General features: G+C 46.1%; 1 protein-coding gene across 1 annotated transcript in view; it reads right to left on the reverse strand.

Moving 5' to 3' along the window:
* htt (huntingtin) overlaps positions 1 to 27,002 on the reverse strand; it is a 57,190-nt gene that overhangs the window by 29,790 nt on the left and 398 nt on the right. Inside the window, 19 exon segments of the mRNA XM_080287193.1 lie at positions 4,019 to 4,153; positions 6,016 to 6,152; positions 6,664 to 6,812; positions 7,437 to 7,597; positions 8,569 to 8,692; positions 9,296 to 9,543; positions 9,762 to 10,706; positions 11,403 to 11,601; positions 12,580 to 12,767; positions 14,504 to 14,659; positions 15,299 to 15,489; positions 17,105 to 17,333; positions 17,798 to 17,943; positions 18,516 to 18,794; positions 20,060 to 20,177; positions 21,308 to 21,382; positions 22,722 to 23,208; positions 23,967 to 24,091; positions 24,739 to 24,934. Of these exon segments, the coding sequence (XP_080143319.1) occupies positions 4,019 to 4,153; positions 6,016 to 6,152; positions 6,664 to 6,812; positions 7,437 to 7,597; positions 8,569 to 8,692; positions 9,296 to 9,543; positions 9,762 to 10,706; positions 11,403 to 11,601; positions 12,580 to 12,767; positions 14,504 to 14,659; positions 15,299 to 15,489; positions 17,105 to 17,333; positions 17,798 to 17,943; positions 18,516 to 18,794; positions 20,060 to 20,177; positions 21,308 to 21,382; positions 22,722 to 23,208; positions 23,967 to 24,091; positions 24,739 to 24,934 (4,288 nt within the window).

A 27,002-nucleotide genomic window follows, 5' to 3' on the forward strand; every position in this document is an offset into this window, starting at 1 on the left:
CTTCCTTAGCCTTTATCATTCTTTTTCTGTGCCTGCTCTCCTCTCTTCCTATTTCTCACCACCATCCACTCACTTGATGTAGTGCTGCCTACTTCTTCCTTAGCCTTTATCATTCTTTTTCTGTGCCTGCCCTCCTCTCTTCCTATTTCTCATCATCATCCACTCACTTGATGTAGTGCTGCCTACTTCATCCTTAGCCTTTATCAGTCTTTTTCTGTGCCTGCCCTCCTCTCTTCCTATTTCTCACCATCATCCACTCACTTGATGTAGTGCTGCCTACTTCATCCTTAGCCTTTATCATTCTTTTTCTGTGCCTGTCCTCCTCTCTTCCTATTTCTCACCATCATCCACTCACTTGATGTAGTGCTGCCTACTTCTTCCTTAGCCTTTATCATTCTTTTTCTGTGCCTGTCCTCCTCTCTTCCTATTTCTTCCATCTTTCCTGTCACTTCTTATTGCTTTTCTTTCCTTTACAGGTGGCTTTACATTGAGTGACAAGCCAAATGGTTTCCTGTAAGCCAAGAAACCATTTACAACGCTGGGTGGTAACCATATAACCAAACCATACGTGCTCCCTACGTGTCAACAAGTGGGTTGGTGGGGGGTTAGTGCCCCTCCCCGTAAAACAACTAACTCAGAGTCAAATGGCCACCCCTTACGGGATTATGGCGTCTGGCAATAGATAGATAGATAGATAGATACGGGATTATGGCGTCTGGCAATAGATAGATAGACCTCAATATACGATACCCCGGCTTAATGATGGGGCAGAAATATCACCATACCCCGCCTAACGATGGCAAATCCCCCGTTTAACGATGGGTTTTGAATTCTCTTATTGATTTTGATGAACTTTAGACTAAAATTGTGTTTAGGTTGAATTATAAACTGTTTTTAGACTTAGATTAATGTGTTTTAGCCATAGGTGGGGTGAACATTGTCATTTTGGTGTTTAGGTTCATTTATAAACTGTTTTTAGACTTAGATTAATGTGTTTTAGCCAAAGGTGGGGTGAACATTGTCATTTTGGTGTTTAGGTGGATTTATAAACTGTTTTTAGACTTAGATTAATGTGTTTTAGCCATAGGTGGGGTGAACATTGTCATTTTGGTGTTTAGGTGGATTTATAAACTGTTTTTAGACTTAGATTAATGTGTTTTAGCCATAGGTGGGGTGAACATTGTCATTTTTGTGTTTAGGTGGATTTATAAACTGTTTTTAGACTTAGATTAATGTGTTTTAGCCATAGGTGGGGTGAACATTGTCATTTTGGTGTTTAGGTTGCTTTGTAAACTGTTTTTAGACTTAGATTAATGTGTTTTAGCCATAGGTGGGGTGAACATTGTCATTTTTGTGTTTAGGTTGATTTATAAACTGTTTTTAGACTTAGATTAATGTGTTTTAGCCATAGGTGGGGTGAACATTGTCATTTTTGTGTTTAGGTTGCTTTGTAAACTGTTTTTAGACTTAGATTAATGTGTTTTAGCCATAGGTGGGGTGAACATTGTCATTTTGGTGTTTAGGTGGATTTATAAACTGTTTTTAGACTTAGATTAATGTGTTTTAGCCATAGGTGGGGTGAACATTGTCATTTTGGTGTTTAGGTTGCTTTGTAAACTGTTTTTAGACTTAGATTAATGTGTTTTAGCCATAGGTGGGGTGAACATTGTCATTTTGGTGTTTAGGTGGATTTATAAACTGTTTTTAGACTTAGATTAATGTGTTTTAGCCATAGGTGGGGTGAACATTGTCATTTTGGTGTTTAGGTGGATTTATAAACTGTTTTTAGACTTAGATTAATGTGTTTTAGCCATAGGTGGGGTGAACATTGTCATTTTTGTGTTTAGGTTGATTTATAAACTGTTTTTAGACTTAGATTAATGTGTTTTAGCCATAGGTGGGGTGAACATTGTCATTTTTGTGTTTAGGTTGATTTATAAACTGTTTTTAGACTTAGATTAATGTGTTTTAGCCATAGGTGGGGTGAACATTGTCATTTTGGTGTTTAGGTGGATTTATAAACTGTTTTTAGACTTAGATTAATGTGTTTTAGCCATAGGTGGGGTGAACATTGTCATTTTTGTGTTTAGGTTGCTTTGTAAACTGTTTTTAGACTTAGATTAATGTGTTTTAGCCATAGGTGGGGTGAACATTGTCATTTTGGTGTTTAGGTGGATTTATAAACTGTTTTTAGACTTAGATTAATGTGTTTTAGCCATAGGTGGGGTGAACATTGTCATTTTGGTGTTTAGGTTGCTTTGTAAACTGTTTTTAGACTTAGATTAATGTGTTTTAGCCATAGGTGGGGTGAACATTGTCATTTTGGTGTTTAGGTGGATTTATAAACTGTTTTTAGACTTAGATTAATGTGTTTTAGCCATAGGTGGGGTGAACATTGTCATTTTGGTGTTTAGGTGGATTTATAAACTGTTTTTAGACTTAGATTAATGTGTTTTAGCCATAGGTGGGGTGAACATTGTCATTTTTGTGTTTAGGTGGATTTATAAACTGTTTTTAGACTTAGATTAATGTGTTTTAGCCATAGGTGGGGTGAACATTGTCATTTTGGTGTTTAGGTGGATTTATAAACTGTTTTTAGACTTAGATTAATGTGTTTTAGCCATAGGTGGGGTGAACATTGTCATTTTGGTGTTTAGGTGGATTTATAAACTGTTTTTAGACTTAGATTAATGTGTTTTAGCCATAGGTGGGGTGAACATTGTCATTTTGGTGTTTAGGTGGATTTATAAACTGTTTTTAGACTTAGATTAATGTGTTTTAGCCATAGGTGGGGTGAACATTGTCATTTTGGTGTTTAGGTGGATTTATAAACTGTTTTTAGACTTAGATTAATGTGTTTTAGCCATAGGTGGGGTGAACATTGTCATTTTGGTGTTTAGGTGGATTTATAAACTGTTTTTAGACTTAGATTAATGTGTTTTAGCCATAGGTGGGGTGAACATTGTCATTTTGGTGTTTAGGTGGATTTATAAACTGTTTTTAGACTTAGATTAATGTGTTTTAGCCATAGGTGGGGTGAACATTGTCATTTTTGTGTTTAGGTTGATTTATAAACTGTTTTTAGACTTAGATTAATGTGTTTTAGCCATAGGTGGGGTGAACATTGTCATTTTGGTGTTTAGGTGGATTTATAAACTGTTTTTAGACTTAGATTAATGTGTTTTAGCCATAGGTGGGGTGAACATTGTCATTTTGGGGTACAGTTTACTAAGCTTGATTTTTTCCAGACATATTTGATGATTTTCAGATGTTATTTGTTGGTTTTAGTGAGTTATTTACAGGTGTTAGGCTCAGGTTAGCTTCCTTGACAGCTGTTAGGCCATTTAGACTGGCTGTACACTTGTTTCTGGACTCATTTGGATGGGTTTAGGACTTGGGTGGGGGGAACAGAAGGTTGAAAAGTGCAACTCATTACTTTACACGTTAAATCTACTCCGATATACCACACCCCGCCTAACAATCGGGTCTTACCTCACCAACCACATCGTTAAACCGGGGTAGGAATGTATTTACACTTATGGTGGAAAATTTGTAGATTGGTAGATATGACTAGTTCTACCTCACTTCCTGTTGGTAGTTATTCTTCCCGCAGCACTTCTTCATGACTAGCATAACTATAGTGTTCATCTGCTGTTACAACTCAAAATTCTTGCCTGTACATGATAGTGCTTACCTGGGGGTCGAGGCTGACTTGGAGAGAGAGAGAGAGAGAGAGAGAGAGAGAGAGGGAGGGAGGGAGGGAGGGAGGGAGGGAGGGAGGGAGACAGACAGACAGACAGACAGACAGACAGACAGAGACACAGACAGACAGACAGAGAGACAGACAGACAGAGAGAGAGAGAGAGAGAGAGAGAGAGAGAGAGAGAGACAGACAGACAGAGAGAGAGAGAGAGAGAGAGAGAGTAACCTGACATGAAGGTAGGTACGCAGACAGACAGACAGTCAGGCAGATAGACGTGGGGGATTATGGTACTGCATCTATCAACACCACCATTACCTGCGAATCTAGGTTGACCTGCAGCCTGGAGAGGAGGGGAAGGAGCGTGTCAATCACCTGCCGCGATAATTTCCTCCATCGCTCCGTGTTTGTTCCCCGCGTGGCTCCCAGGACTAACGACACCAGCCGCAGAACCTGAAGGGGGCGAAGGTTGTGGGGGGGGCGTTGTTGCATTATTGTCATTATTTTTGTCATTATTATCATTATCATCATTATTATTCTCTCTCTCATCATCATCATCATCATCATTCTCTCTATCATCATCATCATCATCAATATTCTCTCTGTCATCATCATCATTATTATTCTCCCTATCATCATCATTCTCTCATCATCATCATCATCATCATCATCATTATTCTCTCGATCATCATCATCATCATCATCATTATTTTCTCTCTCATCATCATCATCATCATCATCATCATCATTCTCCCTATCATAATCATCATCATCATCATCATCATCATTCTCTCTGTCATCATCATCATCATCATCATCATCTTGTCTTCAACACCACCATCTATCTATCTATCTATCTATCTATCTACTATAATCCCTGTAAGCCTCGGACACCCCAAGTCTCGCACATTTTGAGCCCTCCGGAAACCAAAAAACGTAAAAGAACGGAAAAAAAAAACGACATCTCTTCAACCATCCTTCTGCACCACCAAACACTTGTATTTTTGGAAGCAGTAGTGCCCGCCCCTTGCATCCTCCCCCGCGCCCAGTTCCCGCCCACCTACCGTCCTGACTGCACACTCATCGCCATGGCCGCCCACGTACTCGTTTTTGCGTATAAACAGTGAATAAACAGGAATACCTCGCCTCTACACCATATAGGAATTTACAGTGTTGTGCAGTGTTAAGAAGTTTGAATTCAGAGAGAGGGGGGGTGTGAGCTGGGGGGGTGGAGAGTGAGAGACTAACTAGGAGAGTGTGTGTGAGTGAGGTGGAGGGGGTAGAGGGAGGGAGAGGCCAAGGATGAGATGGAGGGATGGAGTGGAGAGGTATATGAGAGAGGGGGGTGTGAGTTGGGGGGCTGGAGAGTGAGAGACTAACTAGGAGAGTGTGTGTGAGTGAGGTGGAGGGGGGGAGAGGGAGGGGAGGCCAAGGATGAGATGGGGGGATGGAGTGGAGAGGTATATGAGAGAAGGGGTGTGAGCTGGGGGGATGGAGAGTGAGAGACTGATGAGGAGAGTGTATGTGAGTGAGGTGGAGGGGGGGAGAGGGAGGGAGAGGCCAAGGATGAGATGGGGGGATGGAGTGGAGAGGTATATGAGAGAGGGGGGTGTGAGTTGGGAGCAGGGCAGTGAAATGGCGGGGGACAGGGCGACATGGAGGCGATTAGTTTGTGGCCACCCCGAAAGGGATTGAGGCGTCTGGCAATAGGTAGATAGATAGATAGACCCAATGATTAAGTACAGTACAACACTGGATTACTGTACGTGCTTCAAGTGTACCTTCACCACTGTCAGAGCCATAGAGGAGGTGGGTTAATCTTCGTACCGGCCTCGGACGCGTTATAAGCACCCTATACACTACTACATATTTTCCATACTCACTTCTAATTCCTCATTCTTGGGTTCCTATTCATTTATTTTAGGGTTCCCGTCCCTTATTGGCGTGCATAGGGTCTTAAATAGGTGCTGTGCATGTCCGTAGGGAGTTACGTAGGTGGTGTTCAGGGTTAGGTTGCGTTGGGGTCTATAAGTACCAGTCCAGGGGCATTTTTCGCAAGTCCTGAACAGACTCAAGCCCCAGACATGCCTCTTGCTCTATTATGCCGTGCTATGGAGGGATTACTGTAGTACAAGGGTGACTGTAGTGGTATATAAGTAGTAGAAGAAGTGGTTGTAGTGGTATAAAGTAGTAGATGTGGCTGGAGAGTGACTGTAATGCCATAAAGTGATTGTAGTGGCATATAACTGGTAGAAGAGTGACTGTAGTGGCATTTAAGTGGTACAGGAGTAGTTACCGTAGCTCTGACGACCCACCTGGTGATAACACGCCAGTCGGAGCAGCATTGAACACAGCACTTCTCGCTGAGTCTCCAGCTCGCGCTGATCGGCACTGTTCGACGCACTTCGCACCAAAAACAAGTCCTCCACTAACGGCTGTAGCGCCAAGACACCTACACACATACACACAGACACTATTATTATTATTATTATTATTACCATCATTATTATTATTATTATTATTATTATTACTCCTAGGCTCCTCATGGGGAAACATAGGACTGGATGATGGATGGATGGATGGATGGATGGATGAATTATTATTATTATTATTATTATTATTATTATTATTATCATCACTATCATTATCACCATCATCACCTACCACACATAAAAAGACACTGCTATCATCACCATCATCATCATCATCACCACCACAACCACCACCACCACCACCATCATCATCATCATCATCATCATCACCTACCACACTACATACAAAGATACTGGACTGATAGATAGACAGATACAGATAGATATATAGATAGACAGATAGATAGAAATTGACCATACAGTGAGAGAGAGGAGGCTGTTCGCTGGCCATATGCCCCTCACAAAGCTGTATGATAAGACAGACAGACAGACAGATAGATAGACAGATAGATAGATATAGACCATACTTACAGTGAGAGAGAGGAGGCTGTTCGCTGGCCATAAGCCCGTCACAAAGCTGTATGATCTTTGGAACTCCGAGAAGCTTTTTGCTGTGATGGCGCTCGTATGACAGCAGCACCAGGAAGCGAAACATGGAAGGGATCAGCTCTTCTGCGTCTCTGCAAAGGATTTATTTATGATTATGAGAGAAGGACTGGGAGGATGGGACTGGAGTGTATTACTACTACTACTACTATTACTACTACTACTACTACTACTATTACTACTACTACTATTACTACTATGCCTCCTCCTCCTGCTGTGTCTCTGAAAATGATTTATTTACGATTATGAGAGATGGTTTGCGAGGAAGGATGGGACTGGAGTGTATTGGTACTACTACTATTACTACTACTACTACTACTACTACTACTACTACTACTACTACTCCTCCTCCTCCTCCTCCTCCTCCTCCTCTTCCTCCTCCTGCGTCTCTGAAAAAGATTTATTTATGATTACGAGAGAAGGGTTGGGAGGAAGGATGGGACTGGAGTGTATTGGTGTTGTGATGAGAAGGGGTAGTAGTAGTAGTAGTAGTAGTAGTAGTAGTAGTAGTAGTAATAGTAGTTGTTGCCTAGGCAGTCTGGCCGAACAGCCCTGAGTCCCTGAGGAAGGCCATGGCCGAGACCGGGCTTTCCCACAGAGCTCTGAAGGAGTGCCTAGCCACCAGTCATGTAAATCGGCCTTATATCCAAAACAACAGATGCTGCCTCACCCACACGATTCTTGCCACCAACACTCACTTGATCTGTCCCTCCTCGATATATTCAAACTGCTTGATGACGTAGCCGATGAATATTTGGTCTGAATCGAGGAGGCAGTAGTTGACGCGAATCTGTACCAGGTGAATCAGGAGTTGTAACACTGACCTCTGCATTACCACATCACTCGACACTGTGTACAGCTGCAACGAGGAAGAGAGGTAAATTATTCTCTTCTATGTCTCCCAGTTCATTAGGATTTTTACATCTATTGGTGATTTCCGTCTATCTGTTAATCTATAAGCAGATGTCTTGATCCCATAATGGGTGGCCACAAACAAATCACCTCCATGTCGCCCTGTCCCCTGCCCTTTCACCGCCCTGCTCCCAGCTCACACACACCCCCCTCTCATACACCTCTCCACTCCATCCCCCCACCTCATCCTTGGCCTCCCCCTCCCTCTCCCCCCTCCCCCTCTCCACTTCACTCACATACACTCTCCTTGTCAATCTCTCACTCTCCATCCCCCCAGCTCACACCCCCCTCTCTCATATACCTCACCACTCCATCCCTCCACCTCATCCTTGGCCTCCCCCTCCCGCTCCCCCCCCCTCCACCTCACTCACATACACTCTCCTTGTTAGTCTCTCACTCTCCATCCCCCCAGCTCACACCCCCCTCTCTCATATACCTCTCCACCCCATCCCTCCACCTCATCCTCGACCTCCCCATCTACCTATCTGTTAATCTATAAACAGATGTCTTAATCCCATAAGGGGTGGCCACAAACAAATCACCTCTCTCCCTCCCTCTCTCTCTCTTTATCCACACACACACACACACACACACACATAGAAAGACAGACATACAGATGGTACAAGACAGATAGATAGACAGACAGACAGACAGATAGATAGATAGACAGATAGGCAGGCAGACAGGCCGATAAACACACACACACACTTAGACAGATAACTAGATTCACAGCTAACGACAAACACCCCACACACACCCCACACAACCTACAAATGACCCCACACAACCTACAAATGACCCCACACAACCCACAAACGACCTCAAACACCCCACAAACGACCTCAAGCACCCCACAAACGACCTCAAACACCCCACAAACGACCCCACACACCCCACAAACGACCCCAATCCACCCACCTTCAGCGCCTTTATGACCAGCTGCTCAAACAATCGGATGTACGAACTAAGCGATGATTTGTCGTTGCTCCGCGTCAATATTTTGAAGACGCCAACGCTGCCTTTGCGATGAGGGAGGCTGAAGCTGGACATCAAGGGCTTGATTAGGCTCGGCAAATTTGTAAGAGTATTGTCATTGTTGCTGCTGTTATTATTATTATTATTATTATTATTATTATTATTATCGTTGTTACTGTCAGGGTTATGTCTGCGAGTTTTCCATCATCATTATCATCATCATCATTATAATTATTGTCATCATCATCATCATCTCCATCACATCCACATCACTCCTCATCTGTCTCTCTCTCCACATCCTCTCCACATCCACATCCTCTCTCATATACCTCTCCACTCCATCCCTCCATCTCATCCTTGGCCTCCCCCTCCACCTCACTCACATACACTCTCCTAGTTAGTCTCTCTCACTCTATCCTCTCCAAATAACCCCACATCCATATCCTCACCACATAACTCCACATCCTCACCACACACCACAGTCCAACAATCACCCTATAATGCCAGTAACCTATTTCTCTCCACATAACTCCACATCCTCACCACATCCACACCTCTCCACACAACTCCACATCCACACCTCTCCACACAACTCCACATCCTCACCACATCCACACCTCTCCACACAACTCCACATCCACATCCTCACCACAAAGTGTCCAATACTTACCCCATTGCATCTGCATCCTGTCTAGCAGCTGATATACAATTCAGATCTGCTTCTAGTTGAGTGAGTGGATGGTTAAAACACAGGTGGTGGAGTCCCCCGCCCTTCGACTCGTCCCCTCCGCCCGCTCGTCCACTCCCGCCCCCTGGGTCGACCGATGAGGAGCTGCGGCTGGTCTGTGATTCAGGACCCTTTCGATATAACTGGTCAAATATGGCAAGTGTGTTGGACCCAAAGAGGCATTTCAGAAGCTGTGGGAGAGAGAGAGAAGAGTGCATTGGTGTGAGAGACTAACTAGGAGTGTATGTGAGAGAGGTGGAGAGGGAGGGGGGCTGAGGATGGAGGGATGGAGTGGAGAGGTATATGAGAGAGGGGGGTGTGAGCTGGGGGAAGGGTAGTGTAATGGCAGGGGACAGGGCTGCTACTACTACTACTACTACTACTACTACTACTCCTCCTCCTACCATACCTGCTGCCCACACTGCACAGTCAGGGTTGGTAGTAGCGACGTCACTGTCTTTAGATACTGCAACACTTCTTCTGCCAGCTTTCCGAACTCCGCCATCGACGCCACCTCCAAGAGCCGCCCCAACGACGTCAGGGTCACACGCAGGAGGCCACATACCTTCTCCCTGGGCCCTGGTTCCAACGACAGCTTGTAATTGGCGTTTGCGTTTTTCAAGATGTCATATAACTTGATGTACTCCGGAAGGTGGGCAAACGCACCTATGGATCCACACTTCGTCGGCTTCTTCTCCTTCTCCTCTCCCTCCATTTTCTCTCCGCTTGGTGAATGCTGCCGGTTCTTCTCTCCGGTGGACTCCGCCCTCGATCTGCGTTTGATGGGCGAGATGGTGGGCTGTGGGGGTAGGGGGGTGAGGGAGGGGCGGGACCCAGGCACCAAGTCCTCGAGTACGTGCGAGTAAACACACAACACGCGCAGGATGTGTTGTACCACCGCCTCCCCCACACACGTCAACGAAGGATTCCCGAGGAAGGACCAGGGTGTCTTGGGGCCGACAGTATCCTCCTTCCCGTGCCTCAGGACCTCGATGGAGATCCCTGAAAGGATATTTGAGGCCAGGGTGAGGATATTTTGCTGTACAGGTAAATCCCCAGCTATCAGTGACTCCCCAGCCATTGACAGGACCAGGGTGACCAGACCGATGTGACTGGTAGCTTCTGACTGCGTGTGGCTGACCGTGCAGCTCCAGGCGGATGGGTAGAGAGCCGGTGGGTAGCATTCACTCAGCTCGCTCAATCCCTCGACGCACCCCACCATCAGGTACTTGTCGCTGGTGGTCATGAGGTGCGTGGTGAGGGTGTGGATGAGCCGCGAGAGGGAGTCAGCGATCCGGGAGTCCTGGGGTCGGCCAGTTGTACCCGATCCTGCCCTACCCCCCTGCCTGTGAGGGGGATGATACAGGATTACTTATCATTCTGCGTCAATATGCCATCATCGTCATCACCGTCATCATCACCATCATCATCATCACCAACATCACCATCATCATCACCATCATCATCATCACCACCATCATCATCAACATCATCATCATCATCATCACCATCATCACCATCATCATTACCATCATCATCATCATCATCATCACCATCATCATCATCATCATCATCACCATCATCATCATCATCACCATCATCATCATCATCACCATCATCATCACCATCATCATCATCATCATCATCATCATCACCATCATCATCATCACCATCATCATCATCATCATCATCATCATCCTTATCATCATCATCATCATCATCATCATCATCACCATCACCATCATCATCACCATCATCTTCATTATAATTGTAACTGGGGAGAGGGAGGGGGAGGCCAAGGATGACATGGAAGGATGGGGTGGAGAGGTATATGAGAGAGGGGGGTGTGAGCTGGGAGCAGGGCAGTGAAATGGCATGGGACAGGGTGACATGGAGGTGATTCGTTTGTGGCCACCCCTTACGGGATTAAGGCGTCTGGCAATAGATAGATAGATAGATCAATAATGACAGTAGCGATAACGACCTTAAGGATGATGATGAGTGATGATGACAATAATAATAATAATAATAATAATAATAATAATAGTAGCCACACTCACCTGTCTAAGAATAGGCAGTGGAAGGGGGGGACAGGGGTGGAGGGCAGGGTGTGGTAGGGCCAGTGGTGACCTGCGGTGGATGGTGTGGTGGAGAGGTCATCGTGGTTGGCCCTAAGGTGACCACTATGAACAAGGTCACACGCAACCTTCTGTATCAGGTCACCGGTGTTCATGACCTCTGGCACGAGTCTGGAGATAGAGACATAGATTGATAAATAAATAGATGAATGAATTGTGGTAGGTGGGGGCACTCACCATCCACTCACTCGATGTAGTGCTGCTCTCGGGTGTCTGTCCTTTCCTCTCCTCCTTCCTTCCTTCCTCTTCTGTCTTTCTTTCCTTCATTCTTTCCTCTTCCTTCTGCCTGTGGGTCACTTTACACTCCCTCTTCTGTCTTTCTTTCCTTCATTCTTTCCTCTTCCTTCTGCCTCTGGGTCACTTTACACTCCCTCTTCTGTCTTTCTTTCCTTCATTCTTTCCTCTTCCTTCTGCCTGTGGGTCACTTTACACTCCCTCTTCTGTCTTTCTTTCCTTCATTCTTTCCTCTTCCTTCTGTCTGTGGGTCACTTTACACTCCCTCTTCTGTCTTTCTTTCCTTCATTCTTTCCTCTTCCTTCTGCCTGTGGGTCACTTTACACTCCCTCTTCTGTCTTTCTTTCCTTCATTCTTTCCTCTTCCTTCTGCCTGTGGGTCACTTTACACTCCCTCTTCTGTCTTTCTTTCCTTCATTCCTTCCTCTTCCTTCTGCCTGTGGGTGACTCTACACTGAGTGACAAGCCAAATGGTTTCCTGTACACCAGGAAACCATTTACTACGCTGGGTGGTAACCATATAACCAAAGTATGGCGCCTGGTGGTTTGGTGGGTAATTAAGGCGCTCCAATCGGATTGAGCCGGTGCAGGTTTATATCCAAGGGGTGGTTGGGGTTTATTGCTCACGTAATGCCACTTAGGGATGAGTAAGGCCTAGCCCCGGGCTCCTACACTCCTCATGGGGCAACACAGGATTGAATGATGGATGGATGGAATTACAGATAACATAAAAGGTGCTCCCTACGTGTCAACAAGTGGGTTAGTGGAGGGTTAGTGCCCCTCCCCATAAAACAACATATGGGGTAAGGCTATGGCGTCTGGCTATAGACAGACAGACAAACACCGTGTAACTCACTTCACCGCAGCTGTGGCAGCGGCGGAACGCACTCTGGGGTCGTGATCAGCCAGGAGGGGCACCAAAACAGCCGTGACTACGCGATGGGAGAAGCGATCGGCCAGGCGCACCGGCACCAGCCTTGTACTGCACTCCAGGTGGTCGATGTAACTTAGCGGCAACTCCGATACCAGCTCACACAACTCCACCTGATAGATAGACAGATAGATATACAGGCAGACTCATTTATATAACACCTGACGAAGAGAGTGTGAGTGAGGTGGAGGAGGGAAGAGGGAGGGGGAGGCCGAGGATGAGATGGAGGGATGGGGTGGAGAGGTATATGAGAGAGGGGGGTGTGAGCTGGGGGGATGGAGAGTGAGAGACTGACGAAGAGAGTGTATGTGAGTGAGGTGGAGGGGGGAAGAGGGAGGGGGAGGCCAAGGATGAGATGGAGGGATGGGGTGGAGAGGTCTATGAGAGAGGGGGATGTGAGTTGGGAGCAGGGCAGTGAAATGGCGGGGGACAGGGCGACTTGGAGGCGATTTGTTTGTGGCCATCCCAAACGGGACTGAGGCGTCTGGCAATAGATAGATAAATGTATTAATAGATAGACACCTGAGACAGACAGAGAGATAGATAGATAGACAGATAGATAGATAGATAAGGCAGGTAGACTCTTTTTAAAAACGTACTCACACAACTCCACTTATAGATAGATAGATAGACAGAGAGAAAGAGAGAGAGAGAGAGAGAGAGAGAGAGAGGTGCTCAATGTAACTCTCTGACACCAGCTCACACACCTCCACCTGATAGACAGACAGACAGATAGATAGTTGGAGAGTTACTAAGACAGTTGGGCAGTTAATAATTCATTTATATAACCAACTCGCACAACTCTCCCTCAGACAGATAGATAGATAGATAGATAAACTCAGGGATGGACAGAAACATGCGCCACTTTGCCAAACACAACATCAGGTATTCTAAGCATCCACTCACTTGATGTAGTGCTGCCTACTTCTTCCTTAGCCTTTATCAGTCTTTTTCTGTGCCTGTCCTCCTCTCTTCCTATTTCTCACCATCATCCACTCACTTGATGTAGTGCTGCCTACTTCTTCCTTAGCCTTTATCAGTCTTTTTCTGTGCCTGTCCTCCTCTCTTCCTATTTCTCACCATCATCCACTCACTTGATGTAGTGCTGCCTACTTCTTCCTTAGCCTTTATCATTCTTTTCCTGTGCCTGTCCTCCTCTCTTCCTATTTCTCACCATCATCCACTCACTTGATGTAGTGCTGCCTACTTCTTCCTTTGCCTTTATCATTCTTTTTCTGTGCCTGTCCTCCTCTCTTCCTATTTCTCCCATCTTTCCTGTCACTTCTTATTGCTTTTCTTTCCTTTACAGGTGGCTTTACATTGAGTGACAAGCCAAATGGTTTCCTGTAAGCCAAGAAACCATTTACAACGCTGGGTGGTAACCATATAACCAAACCATACGTGCTGCCTACGTGTCAACAAGTGGGTTGGTGGAGGGTTAGTGCCCCTCCCCGTAAAACAACTAACTCAAAGACAAATGGCCACCCCTTATGGGATTATGGCGTCTGGCAATAGATAGATAGATAGATAGATACAGGATTATGGTGTCTGGCAACAGATAGATAGATAGATAGATACGGGATTATGGCGTCTGGCAATAGATAGATAGATAGATAGATACGGGATTATGGTGTCTGGCAATAGATAGATAGATAGTGTATGTCTTTCTTTTCTTATTTTGAGGAGCACACTCATAACACATGCCACCTCCTCGACATGCGTGATAGAACTGCCTGTGAACAACTACCACTACTACATCAGGTGAGTGGATGGTGGCCACAAGCACCTGGGGATAAAAATAAACGCAGAATAAATCAACAAACGCATTACAGTACAGAGAGCACATTACCTTGACCAGCCAGTAGGGATGTGAGGCGGCGTTGACTATGTGGGGCAGGATGGGAAGAACGGAAGCTGCGTGGAGAGAGTGAAGCAGCTCCCCCACACACAAACGCAGCCCCCCCACACCCCCACGCACCGTGACAGTGGACTCGTGACACAGCAGCTGTGGAATGAGGCACGGTTGTTAAGTACACACACACACACACACACACACACATACAAACGCAGCCCCCCCATGCACCGTGACAGTGGACTCGTGACACAGCAGCTGTGGAATGAGGCACGGTTGTTACGTACACACACACACACACACACACACACACACACACACATACACACAGCACTTCAAAATTTCACCAAAAATGAGCGAGAGAGAGAGAGAGATTGTGTTGTGTGTGTGTGTGTGTGTGTGTGTGTGTGTGTGTGTGTGTGTGTGTGTAGCAATGTATGTACTTTCTGTGTATGTAAGTATGTTTTTAAGGGTGTATATGTATGTATGTATGTGTGAATGTATGTATGTATGTATGTATGTATGTTTTTTTAAGAATGTGTATGTATGTATGTATGTTTTTTAAGAATGTGTATGTATGTACAGTATGTATGTATGTATGTTTTTTATGAATGTGTATGTATGTATGTATGTTTTTTATGAATGGGTATGTATGTATGTATGTGTGTATGTATGTAGGTATGTATATTTAAGAGTGTGTATGTATGTAGGTATGTATATTTAAGAGTGTGTATGTATGTACGTTTTCATGGGTGTACGTATGCTTCGTGTATGTACGTTTCCTGAACTCACCTTACACAGAACCTCCAGCAGTGAGGACAGAGCCAGCCCCGGCCGGCCGAGGTCCGAGTAGTGGCCGCAGCCGTGGACGAGACTGGCCTTGATGAACTGGCCGATCACCATGGCAACGCTGGCACCGAGCTGGGGGTCTGGGTGGCTGTGGAAGCGTAGGACGTCCTCCAGGTGTTGCACAAATTCAGCTTCTGCAACGGAAATGCAACAGCGCTGTACTCCGTTCACTCTAACTTGGCCTAAAATTGCCATCTCTCGATCTTGCATGCTGAGCTGTAGCAATAATTATCACTACTATACTCCGTTCACTCTAACTTGGCCTATCTCTCGATCTTGCATGCTGAGCTGTAGCAATAATTATCACTACTATACTCCGTTCACTCTAACTTGGCCTATCTCTCGATCTTGCACGCTGAGCTGTAGCAATAATTATCACTACTATCCTCCGTTCACTCTAACTTGGCCTATCTCTCGATCTTGCATGCTGAGCCGTAGCAATAATTATCACTACTATACTCCGTTCACTCTAACTCGGCCTAAAATTGCCGTCTCTCCATCTTGCACGCCGAGCTGTAGCAATAATTATCACTACTATACTCTTTTCACTCTAACCTGGCCTAAAATTGCCATCTCTCCTCCAGGTGTTGCACAAATTCAGCTTCTGCAACGGAATTGCAACGGCGCTATCCTCCTTTCACTCTAACTTGGCCTAAAATTGCCAACAAACAGACAAACACAGAATTTCAGACGTTTGATTAGTTATATGTGCGAATTGAAACTACTGGAGGTGGTAGTAAGGGGGAGAAAGGGGGTGGCTATACTCCTTTCACTCTAACTTGGCCTAGAATTGCCATCTCTCCATCTTGAATGCTGAGTTGTAGCAATAGATTAACACTAGAATATGATGCTAGTCACAAAGAAGTGCTATGGAAAGGATGTAGAGCCATAGCATTGTGTTTTTAGCAATAAATTAACACTAGAATATGATGCTAGTCATGAAGAAGTGCTGTGGAAAGGATGTAGAGCCATAGCATTGTCTTTATAGCAATAGATTAACACTAGAATATGATGCTAGTCACGAAGAAGTGCTGTGGAAAGGATGTAGAGCCATAGCATTGTCTTTATAGCAATAGATTAACACTAGAATATGATGCTAGTCACAAAGAAGTGCTATGGCAAGATGTAGAGCCATAGCATTGTCTTTTTAGCAATAGATTAACACTAGAATATGATGCTAGTCACAAAGAAGTGCTATGGAAAGATGTAGAGCCATAGCATTGTCTTTTTAGCAATAGATTAACACTAGAATATGATGCTAGTCACAAAGAAGTGCTATGGAAAGATGTAGAGCCATAGCATTGTCTTTTTAGCAATAGATTAACACGAATATAATGCTAGTCACAAAGAAGGATGAGATGGAGGGATGGAGAGTGAGAGACTGATGAGGAGAGTGTATGTGAGTGAGGTGCCAAGGATGAGATGGAGGGATGGAGTGGAGAGGTATATGAGAGAGGGGGGTGTGAGCTGGGGGGATGGAGAGTGAGAGACTGACAAGGAGAGTGCATGTGAGGTGGAGGGGGGGGAGAGGGAGGGGGAGGCCAAGGATGAGATGAAGGGGTGGAGAGGCATATGAGAGAGGGGGGCATGACCTGGGAGCAGGGCAGTGGGGTGGCGGGGGACAGGACAACATGGAGGCGATTTGTATGTGGCCACCCCTTGTAGGATGAAGGCGTCTGGCAATAGATAGACAGACAGATAGATAAAACTAGAAATACACCCTCAAACGTTCCAATGTCTACTACTAACCTGTCTCTCTCTCAGCGGATATAAACAGTGGATGTGCCAGGAGGGAGGGCAGCGTGATGACCGCCAGCCCCACACAGTTCAGTGCTAGGACCTTGATGCTCACTCGCACGCTTCGGTCTGGGACGAGAGATCCCACGTGGCCCGAGAGCAGGAAGGACGAGCAGAGGTAGCGGGCGAGGTACTTGACCGGCATGTCCTCGTCCGTGAAGCTGCCGACGGAGCCCTTGACCTGGGGTGCGAGAGGACGAGGGGACGAGGTTGGGTGGCGGTAATTACGGTGTCACCATTTTATTAATATTCTCTCCTCCTCCTCCTCCTCATCATCATCCTCATCACAATCCTCCTCCTCCTCCTCCTCTCTCTCTTCTTCCTCCTCCTCCTCCTCCTCCTCACCAACATCATCATCATCATCATCATCATCATCATCCTCTTCCTCCTGCAGCATTTGACAGGAGGGGAAAGGTAGGCTGGTTGTAATTATCATCATTATTATTATTATTATTATTATTATTATTATCACCCTCTTCCTCCTCCTCCTCCTTCTTCTTCTCATCATCATCATCATCATCCACACCTCCACACACCATCTAATATTACCCAGCCACATCCAAAAATAAATCACTAAAGGAGAGGCATTAGGGTGCACCTTTAACCACTCACACGACGCGTATGGAACACAAACACAAACATTACCTTGTCAAACGATGCCAATTTGTCTTCTATCGATTTGTTTTGCATTTGGGAGCCTATGTGGGGGGTCGGTTTCCGTTTGTTTCGGCTCGCAATCTGTTTTTCTCCGCTAAGATCGATCTCGCCACGGTTGAACAGCACCCCAGTGTCTGAAAAATAGTTATTATTATCGTCATTATTATCATCGTCATCACTGTCATCATCATTAATCGTATATTCTGTCTATCTATTGCCAGCTGCCTCCTCCTCCTCCTCCTCCTCATTATCATCATCATCATCACACACATAAACACACACACACACACACACACACACACACACACACACACACACACACACAATCACCAGCCATAATTTCCACACATGACTGAGATGAAGAAGGATTATAAAACACACACACACACACACACACACACACACACACACAATCACCATACTAATTCCCACACATGACTGAGATGAGGCAGGATTAAAACACACACACACACACACACACACACACACACACACACACACACACACACACACAATCACCATACTAATTCCCACACATGATTGAGATGAGGTAGAATTAACACACACACACACACACACACACACACACACACACACACACACACACACACACACACATCACCTTAACTCTCACACATAACTGAGATGAGGCACGATTAACACACACACACACACACACACACACACACACACACACACACCTTACCTGCGAACTGGCCAATCTCAATGCTGCAATAGAGGTCGTTTACATCGTCAGAGTCGTCCGGCGTTAACCGCTCATCCGCGTCCACATCGTAGGCCTCGAGTACATCCTCACTGGCCTCCCTCACAACTCTGGGGCCGGTGGATGGGTCGTCCGATGCGGAATCGATGTGGATGGCCGCGTCCGGAGTGTCAATATCCACACTCACACACGCACCGGCCGAATCTAGGTCGAGCAACAAGCTTTCCTCCTCAGCCAGGGATGGTGCTACACTGACCTGGCCTAAAATACAGCGTTGTTATTATTATTATTATTATTGTTATTATTATTGTTATTATTATTATTATTGTTATTATTATTATTATTGTTATTATTATTGTTATTATTATTATTATTGTTATTATTATTATTATTATTATTATCATCAATACCATCATCATCATCACCATCAATAGGAGGAAGAAGTAGGCAGCACTACATCAAGTGAGTGGATGATGGTGAGAAATAGGGAGAGAGGAGGACAGGCACAGAAAAAGAATGATAAAGGCTAAGGAAGAAGTAGGCAGCACTACATCAAGTGAGTGGATGATGGCGAGAAATAGGAAGAGAGGAGGACAGGCACAGAAAAAGAATGATAAAGGCTAAGGAAGAAGTAGGCAGCACTACATCAAGTGAGTGGATGATGGTGAGAAATAGGAAGAGAGGAGGACAGGCACAGAAAAAGAATGATAAAGGCTAAGGAAGAAGTAGGCAGCACTACATCAAGTGAGTGGATGATGGTGAGAAATAGGAAGAGAGGAGGGCAGGCACAGAAAAAGAATGATAAAGGCTAAGGAAGAAGTAGGCAGCACTACATCAAGTGAGTGGATGATGGTGAGAAATAGGAAGAGAGGAGGAACAGACACAGAAAAAGAATGATAAAGGCTAAGGAAGAAGTAGGCAGCACTACATCAAGTGAGTGGATGATGGTGAGAAATAGGAAGAGAGGAGGACAGGCACAGAAAAAGAATGATAAAGGCTAAGGAAGAAGTAGGCAGCACTACATCAAGTGAGTGGATGATGGTGAGAAATAGGAAGAGAGGAGGACAGGCACAGAAAAAGAATGATAAAGGCTAAGGAAGAAGTAGGCAGCACTACATCAAGTGAGTGGATGATGGTGAGAAATAGGAAGAAAGGAGGGCAGGCACAGAAAAAGAATGATAAAGGCTAAGGAAGAAGTAGGCAGCACTACATCAAGTGAGTGGATGATGGTGAGAAATAGGAAGAGAGGAGGACAGGCACAGAAAAAGAATGATAAAGGTGAAGGAAGAAGTAGGCAGCACTACATCAAGTGAGTGGATGATGGTGAGAAACAGAGAGGAGGACAGGCACAGAAAAAGAATGACAGCAGGCAGCACTACATCAGGTGAGTGGATGATGATGAGAAAGAGAGAGGAGGACAGACACAGAAAAAAGAATACTACAATTGAAGGAACGGAGAAATAACAGGCAGTGCTACATCAGGTGAGTGGATGATAGGCAGCGGTACAATCTCACCCCATACTTACTCGACACTCTAGAGGAGAGGAGGCTGGCGCGAGGATCGGCTAAAATTCTAGACCGCGATATTCCCTCAGAAGAAGCGAGCGTCAGCAGGAGAGCGGATGGTGGATTTTGGAGTAAGGTCTGGAATATGTACGCAAAATGAGAGAGAGAGAGAGAGAGAGGGGGAGAGAGAGAGAGAGAGTTGTGTGGTGTGGTGTTGTGTTGTGTTGAGTTGTGTGTGTGTGTGTGTGTGTGTGTGTGTGTGTGTGTGTGTGTGTGTGTCTCTCTCTCTCTCTCTCTCTCTCTCTCTCACACACACACACACACACACACACACACACACACACCTGGAAATAAAAATAAACATGAAGAGCCTTATGGTAATATTACACAGTTTATCGTAACATGCGTCTGTTTATAGATGAACGATATTTATTGCAACTATAATTTTACTTAGGGTTCAAGGACTGCTTATATATGAATTGCTCTTTCTCGTACATTGAGGTCTATCTATCTATCTATCTATTGCCAGATGCCATAATCCCCTATCTATCTATCTATCACCAGACGCCATAATACCATATCAATCTATCTATCTATCTATTGCCAGACACCATAATCCCTTATCTATCTGTCTATCTATTGCCAGATGCCATAATCCCATATCTATCTATCTATCTATCTATTGCCAGACGCCATAATCCCCTATCTATCTATCTATCTATTGCCAGACGCCATAATTCCGTATCTATCTATCTAACTATCTATTGCCAGACGCCATAATCCCGTAAGGGGTGGCCATTTGTCTTTGAGTTAGTTGTTTTGCGGGGAGGGGCACTAACCCTCCACCAACCCACTTGTTGACACGTAGGGAGCACGTATGGTTTGGTTATATGGTTACCACCCAGCGATGTAAATGGTTTCTCGGCTAGGTGAAAATAATTATACTTCCAGATTATGAAAGAGGGGGGTGTGAGTTGGGAGCAGGGCAGTGAAATGGCGGGGGACAGGGCGACATGGAGGTGATTTGTTTGTGGCCACCCCTTACAGGATTAAGGCGTCTGGCAATAGACAGATAGATAGTATATGAGGTGGAGTGGAGAGGTATATGAGAGAGGGGGGTGTGAATTGCGAGCAGGGCAGTGAAATGGCAGGGGACAGGGCGACACGGAGGCGATTTGTTTGTGGCCACCCCTTATGGGATCAAGGCGTCTGGCAATAGATAGATAGACAGATAGATAGACTGCACTGGGAATAGATAATCACCATACCTGTAGCGTCTCCAGGCTTGCGGTGACGATGTTGTGGTCGGGATTTGCACTGTAATGGAGACACAATTCATAGATCTGTAAAGGAGAGAAAAATAATAGGTTTACGAGAGAGAGAGAGAGAGAGAAAGAGAGAGGGAGGGAGGGAGAGAGAGAGAGAGAGAGAGAGAGAGAGAGAGAGAGAGAGAGAGAGAGAGAGAGAGACAGACAGACAGACAGACAGACACAGACAGACAGATTAGACAGAGAGAGAGAGAGAGAGAGAGAGAGAGTGTGTTGTGTTGTGTGTGTTGTGTTGTGGCATGTGTGTGTGTGTGTGTGTGTGTGTGTGTGTGTGTGTGTGTGTGTGTGTGTGTGTGTGTGTGTGTGTGTCTGCATTTGAGAGAGAGAGGGAGAGAGAGAGAGATGAATTATTTTAACAATTCTGGGGCTCTATGCAAGCCACACCACTCCACCTGATAGACGGACAGATAGACATTGATATATTACCCAGCCACATCCAAAAATCAATCACTCAGGTAGTAAGGTATTTAAACACACTATATACAGTAATAGTCCTCCAATCCAGCCACCAATAATTCAAACATTCCAATACTTCAAATTTTTCTAAGTTAAATCTTTCGAAATTCTCTGGGCTTTATCAATGGGTTTATGTGGGAGAGGGAGACAGTTCCAGAGTTGACCTGTTGCATACATAAAGGACTGGGAGTAGGGAGTAGGAAATACAGACAGAGGGAGACAGTTCCAGAGTTGACCTGTTGCATACATAAAGGACTGGGAGTATTGGCTAACTTACCTCCTACCTACCTACCTACCTACTTACACTGGAGGTCATAGGCAGTAGGAAATACAGATAGAGGGAGACAGTTCCAGAGTTGACCTGTTGCATAAAGAACTGGGAGAGGGAGACAGTTCCAGAGCTGACCTGTTGCATAAAGAACTGGGAGAGGGAGACAGCTCCAGAGTTGACCTGTTGCATAAATGAAGGACTGGGAGTGACAGTTAACTTTATAAACAATACGATCCAGACAGTTCCAGAGTTAACCTGTTGCATAAATGAAGGACTGAGAGAGGGAGACAGTTCCAGAGTTGACCTGTTACATAAAGGACTGGGAGTAGGAAGTACGAAATACAGACAGAGGGAGACAGTTCCAGAGTTGACCTGTTGCATACATGAAGGACTGGGAGAGGGAGACAGTTCCAGAGTTGACCTGTTGCATACATGAAGGACTGGGAGTAGGAAGCAAGAAATACAGACAGAGGGAGACAGTTCCAGAGTTGACCTGTTGCATACATGAAGGACTGGGAGAGGGAGACAGTTCCAGAGTTGACCTGTTGCATACATGAAGGACTGGGAGTAGGAAGCAAGAAATACAGACAGAGGGAGACAGTTCCAGAGTTGACCTGTTACACTAACCTGCAATATTTGGTCATAGGAGACGGTGTACTCCTGTGGGTGTAGGTGGGAGGTGTGTGGGTGTGGGTGGGTGTCCGAGGGCAGGGCGGGGGCACAGAGGGCGGCTATGTGGGGCACCAGGGCCTTGAGGCAGAGGAGGACGCCCAGGACTTGGCCAGCGGGGGTGTCGCCCTGCACCGGGACGAGCCACTGCAGGACGGTGGCCAGGAGCCAGCCCAAGAACATGGGGGGCTTGCGTGAGTGCCGGCAGAGGGTGACGAGGGACGAGACGGCCGAGCGGCGGACGGCGGGGGACGAGTGGCCGAGGTTCAGCAGGAAGGCCTTGAGGAGATTCTTGACCTCGTTGTCGTTGGTGAAGTGGCCGAGAGCTGGCATGATCTGGTCGAGGGCCGAGGCCAGCGTGTCCAAGAGCAGCTCCTCGCTCCGCCGCGACATCCGCATTATGTACGGCAGCAGGTTCTGTATGTACGCACGGCCCTTCTGCGGCCTGGGGGGGGAAATGCGCACATGTTAGCCTCTCATGTACACTATTTAGCCTCTCATGTACACTATTTAGCCTCTCATGTATGTTTTTATGTGTACCGATAGCAGCAGAGTCAGTCATGGCAGCCAAATTTATGTGCGTCAACATGTTCTGTGTGTATGCGCAGCCATTCTGTGGCCTGGGGGAGGAAATACGCACACGTTAGCCTGCCATGTATGTTATTATGTGTACCGAGGCCTGGAGGGGTGGGGACATGCGCACGTTAGCCTCTCATGTACGCTATTATGTGTACACATAAGACAGTGAGTCATAGGATCCTGAGTTATGTGCGTCCACAAGTTCTGCAGACACACACACACACACACACACACACACACACACACACACACACACACACACACACACACACACTCACACACACACACACACACAACCCCTCTGTGATGTAGTGAGAAGTTGCACATACACATTACCCTCTTATCATGGGAGCAACTCTATCCCTATCAGAATTCCTTTACTCCCCAAACACCATCTCTTTTGCAACTCATTTTCCTAGAGTAGTATCCCCCTAAATGCAACATACAGATGTTCATGTCCACCACAACCACACCACACCACCACCACCACCACCACCACAAGCACCACCACCAACACCACAACCACACCACACCACCACCACCACAACCAGCACACACACACACACACACACACACACCACAACTTCTACTCACACCAGATATTCACACATGCCATCCACTCACCTGATGTGGTGACAGAGAGCGGCAAACCGCGTAAGGGCAGCTCTCAGACTCCTCACAGATCCGTTCTTCTTCATCTCCTTATACAACTCAACTTGAATCTTCCCGATCTGTGTTTCGGACAAGCCCTGTGAGGGAGAGAAGAGATAGAGGCCCAGGATGAGGTGGTCTGGCCATGTGGAGAGGCTGGAGAGTGAGAGACTAACTAGGAGAGTGTGTGTGGGTGAGGTGGAAGGGGGAGGGCATGTGAGGAAGTGAAGGAGTGGTGTGGATGTGATAGGAAGTGTTTGGAGAAATACACTGAGGTGGTTTGGCCATGTGGAGAGGATGGAGGGTGAGAGACTGATGAGGAGAGTGTATGTGAGTGAGGTGGAGGAGGGGGAGGCCAAGGATGAGATGAAGGGATGGAGTGGAGAGGTATATGAGAGAGGGGGGTGTGAGCTGGGAGGAGGGCAGTGAAATGGTAGGGGACAGGGTGACATGGAGGCAATTTGTTTGTGGCCACCCCTTATGGGATTAAGGCGTCTGGCAATAGATAGACAGACAGACAGATAGATAGACAGATAGATAAATAGTTAGACATGCGGTATTTTTCTTGGTCAACTACAGACAGACAGATAGACAAATAGACAGAGACAGCATTCTTCCAGCCTAACTCACTCTTATGACTGTGTTAAGGCATCTGGCTAGATAGATACACAGACAGACAGATAGACAAGGAGAAAGAAAAATACATGAACAGACATAGACACAGCATTCTTCTTGACTAACTCACCCTAATGACTCTGTTAAGGGCCTCGTTCGCACTCGTCCGCACATCAGGGTCGGCATCGGCAGTCAAGAGGAGTAGCGTCTCAATCCCAACTACCAACAACTTCTGCACCTCGCTCGGCTTGGCTCCGATTAGGGTGTCGGCGATGACGGAGCAGGTAGCGGCCTTCTCTTTGCTCGTCAATATCTGTTCCTTCTTGCTGGAATGAAAATATTGATGATTTTAAAGATCTGAAGACACAGTGAGGTGCTCTGGCCATGTGGAGAGGATGAGAGACTAACTAGGAGTGTGTGTGAGTGAGGTGGAGGGTGGGAGGCAAGTGAGGAAGTGAAGGAGCGTTGTGGTGTGTGTATGGATGTGACAGGAAGCATTAGGAGAAACACACTGAGGTGGTTTGGCCATGTGGAGAGGATGAGAGACTAACTAGGAGTGTGTGTGAGTGAGGTGGAGGGTGGGAGGCAAGTGAGGAAGTGAAGGAGCGTTGTGGTGTGGATGTGGAGTTACATGGAGAGACAGACTGACAGATGTGGAAGTGAAGGAGCGTTGTGGTGTGGATGTGGATGTGATAGGAAGTGTTAGGAGAAATACACTGAGGTGGTTTGGTCATGTGGAGAGGATGGAGAGTGAGAGACTAACAAGGAGAGTGTACTGTGTGTATGAAGTGAAGTGAGTTGTATCAAACTGTATTGCTTCACCTAATGGGGGCCCCCCACACTGCTCGATCTCTGGCAACCTAATGGGGGCTCTCCATGCTGCTCGATCTCTGGCAGCCTCCCTATTCAGTCCCTTATCCCTGAGGTCACACTCTTTGTACAAATAAAATAAATCTATCTATCTATCTATCTATAGCTTGATGCCCTAATCCCGCAAAGGGTGGCCGCAGACAAAACACCTCCAAGTCGCTCTGTCACCCGCCATTTAACTGCCCTCCCCCCAACTCACTCCCTCCTCCCTCATATACCTCTCAACTCCATCACTCGAGTACTATGTATGTATTTAAACTTAACCTAACCTCATATATAACCTAACCTAACCTAAATTAACCCAACCTAACCTAAATTAACCTAACCTAACCTAAATTAACCTAACCTAACCTAATTTCTCATGACCCAGACTAACCTGACCAAACCATACCTCATACCTGATCTTGCTGGTGAGTCTCTTGAGTGTGTGGAAGAGTTTTGTTATTTGGGAGACATGTTGGAGGTGGGGCTGGAGCAGCTCTGTGGCTAGAGTGAGCAGTGGTTGGAAGAAGTTCAGGGAGCTGTTGCCTCTCCTGACACTGAGAGGGCTCTCCCTCCATGCTAAGGGATCTTTGTATGTGGCATGTGTTAGGAGTGTAATGCTGTATGGTAGTGAGACCTGGGCAGTAAAGGAAGAGGATATTCGTAGTGTAATGCTGTATGGTAGTGAGACCTGGGCAGTAAAGGAAGAGGATATTCGTAGTGTAATGCTGTATGGTAGTGAGACCTGGGCAGTAAAGGAAGAGGATATTCGTAGTGTAATGCTGTATGGTAGTGAGACCTGGGCAGTAAAGGAAGAGGATATTCGTAGTGTAATGCTGTATGGTAGTGAGACCTGGGCAGTAAAGGAAGAGGATATTCATAGTGTAATGCTGTATGGTAGTGAGACCTGGGCAGTAAAGGAAGAGGATATTCGTAGTGTAATGCTGTATGGTAGTGAGACCTGGGCAGTAAAGAAAGAGGATATTCACAGGCTCAAACATACAGAAATGACAATGATTAGGTGGATGTGCAGTGCATCCCTGAGTGTGAGGCCTGGGGGGGCTGGGTTTACGATGGAAGAGTTGAGAGGAAGGATGGGACTGGAGTGTATTGGTGTTGTGATGAGGAGGGGTAGACTGAGATGGTCTGGGGATGAGAGGATGGAGGATGACAATAGGGTGTGGAGGGTGAGAAGTGTTAATGTTAAGGGTGGGGTTGTGAGAGGCAGACCGAAAAAGACCTGGGATGAGGTCATTGAGTGTGACCTCAGGGATAAGGGATTGAATAGGGAGGCTGCCAGAGATCGAGCAGCATGGAGAGCCGCCATTAGGTGACCAAGGCCGACGCATGCAAGCAGGATCGAGCCTTCAAAAACGAAATGAAACGATATAAACAAAAAACACGAATTACACACATGAGAGAGGCGTGTGAGCCGGGGGGTGGGCAGTGAAATGGCAGGGGACAGGACAACATGGGGGGGATTTGTTTGTGGCCACCCCTGATGAGATTAAAGTGTCTGACAATAGAATGATAGACAGACAG

This window comes from Coenobita brevimanus, chromosome 117, assembly GCF_032717465.1.
Source record: "Coenobita brevimanus isolate Jiangsu-jjx chromosome 117, ASM3271746v2, whole genome shotgun sequence".
Classification (NCBI taxonomy): domain Eukaryota; kingdom Metazoa; phylum Arthropoda; class Malacostraca; order Decapoda; family Coenobitidae; genus Coenobita; species Coenobita brevimanus.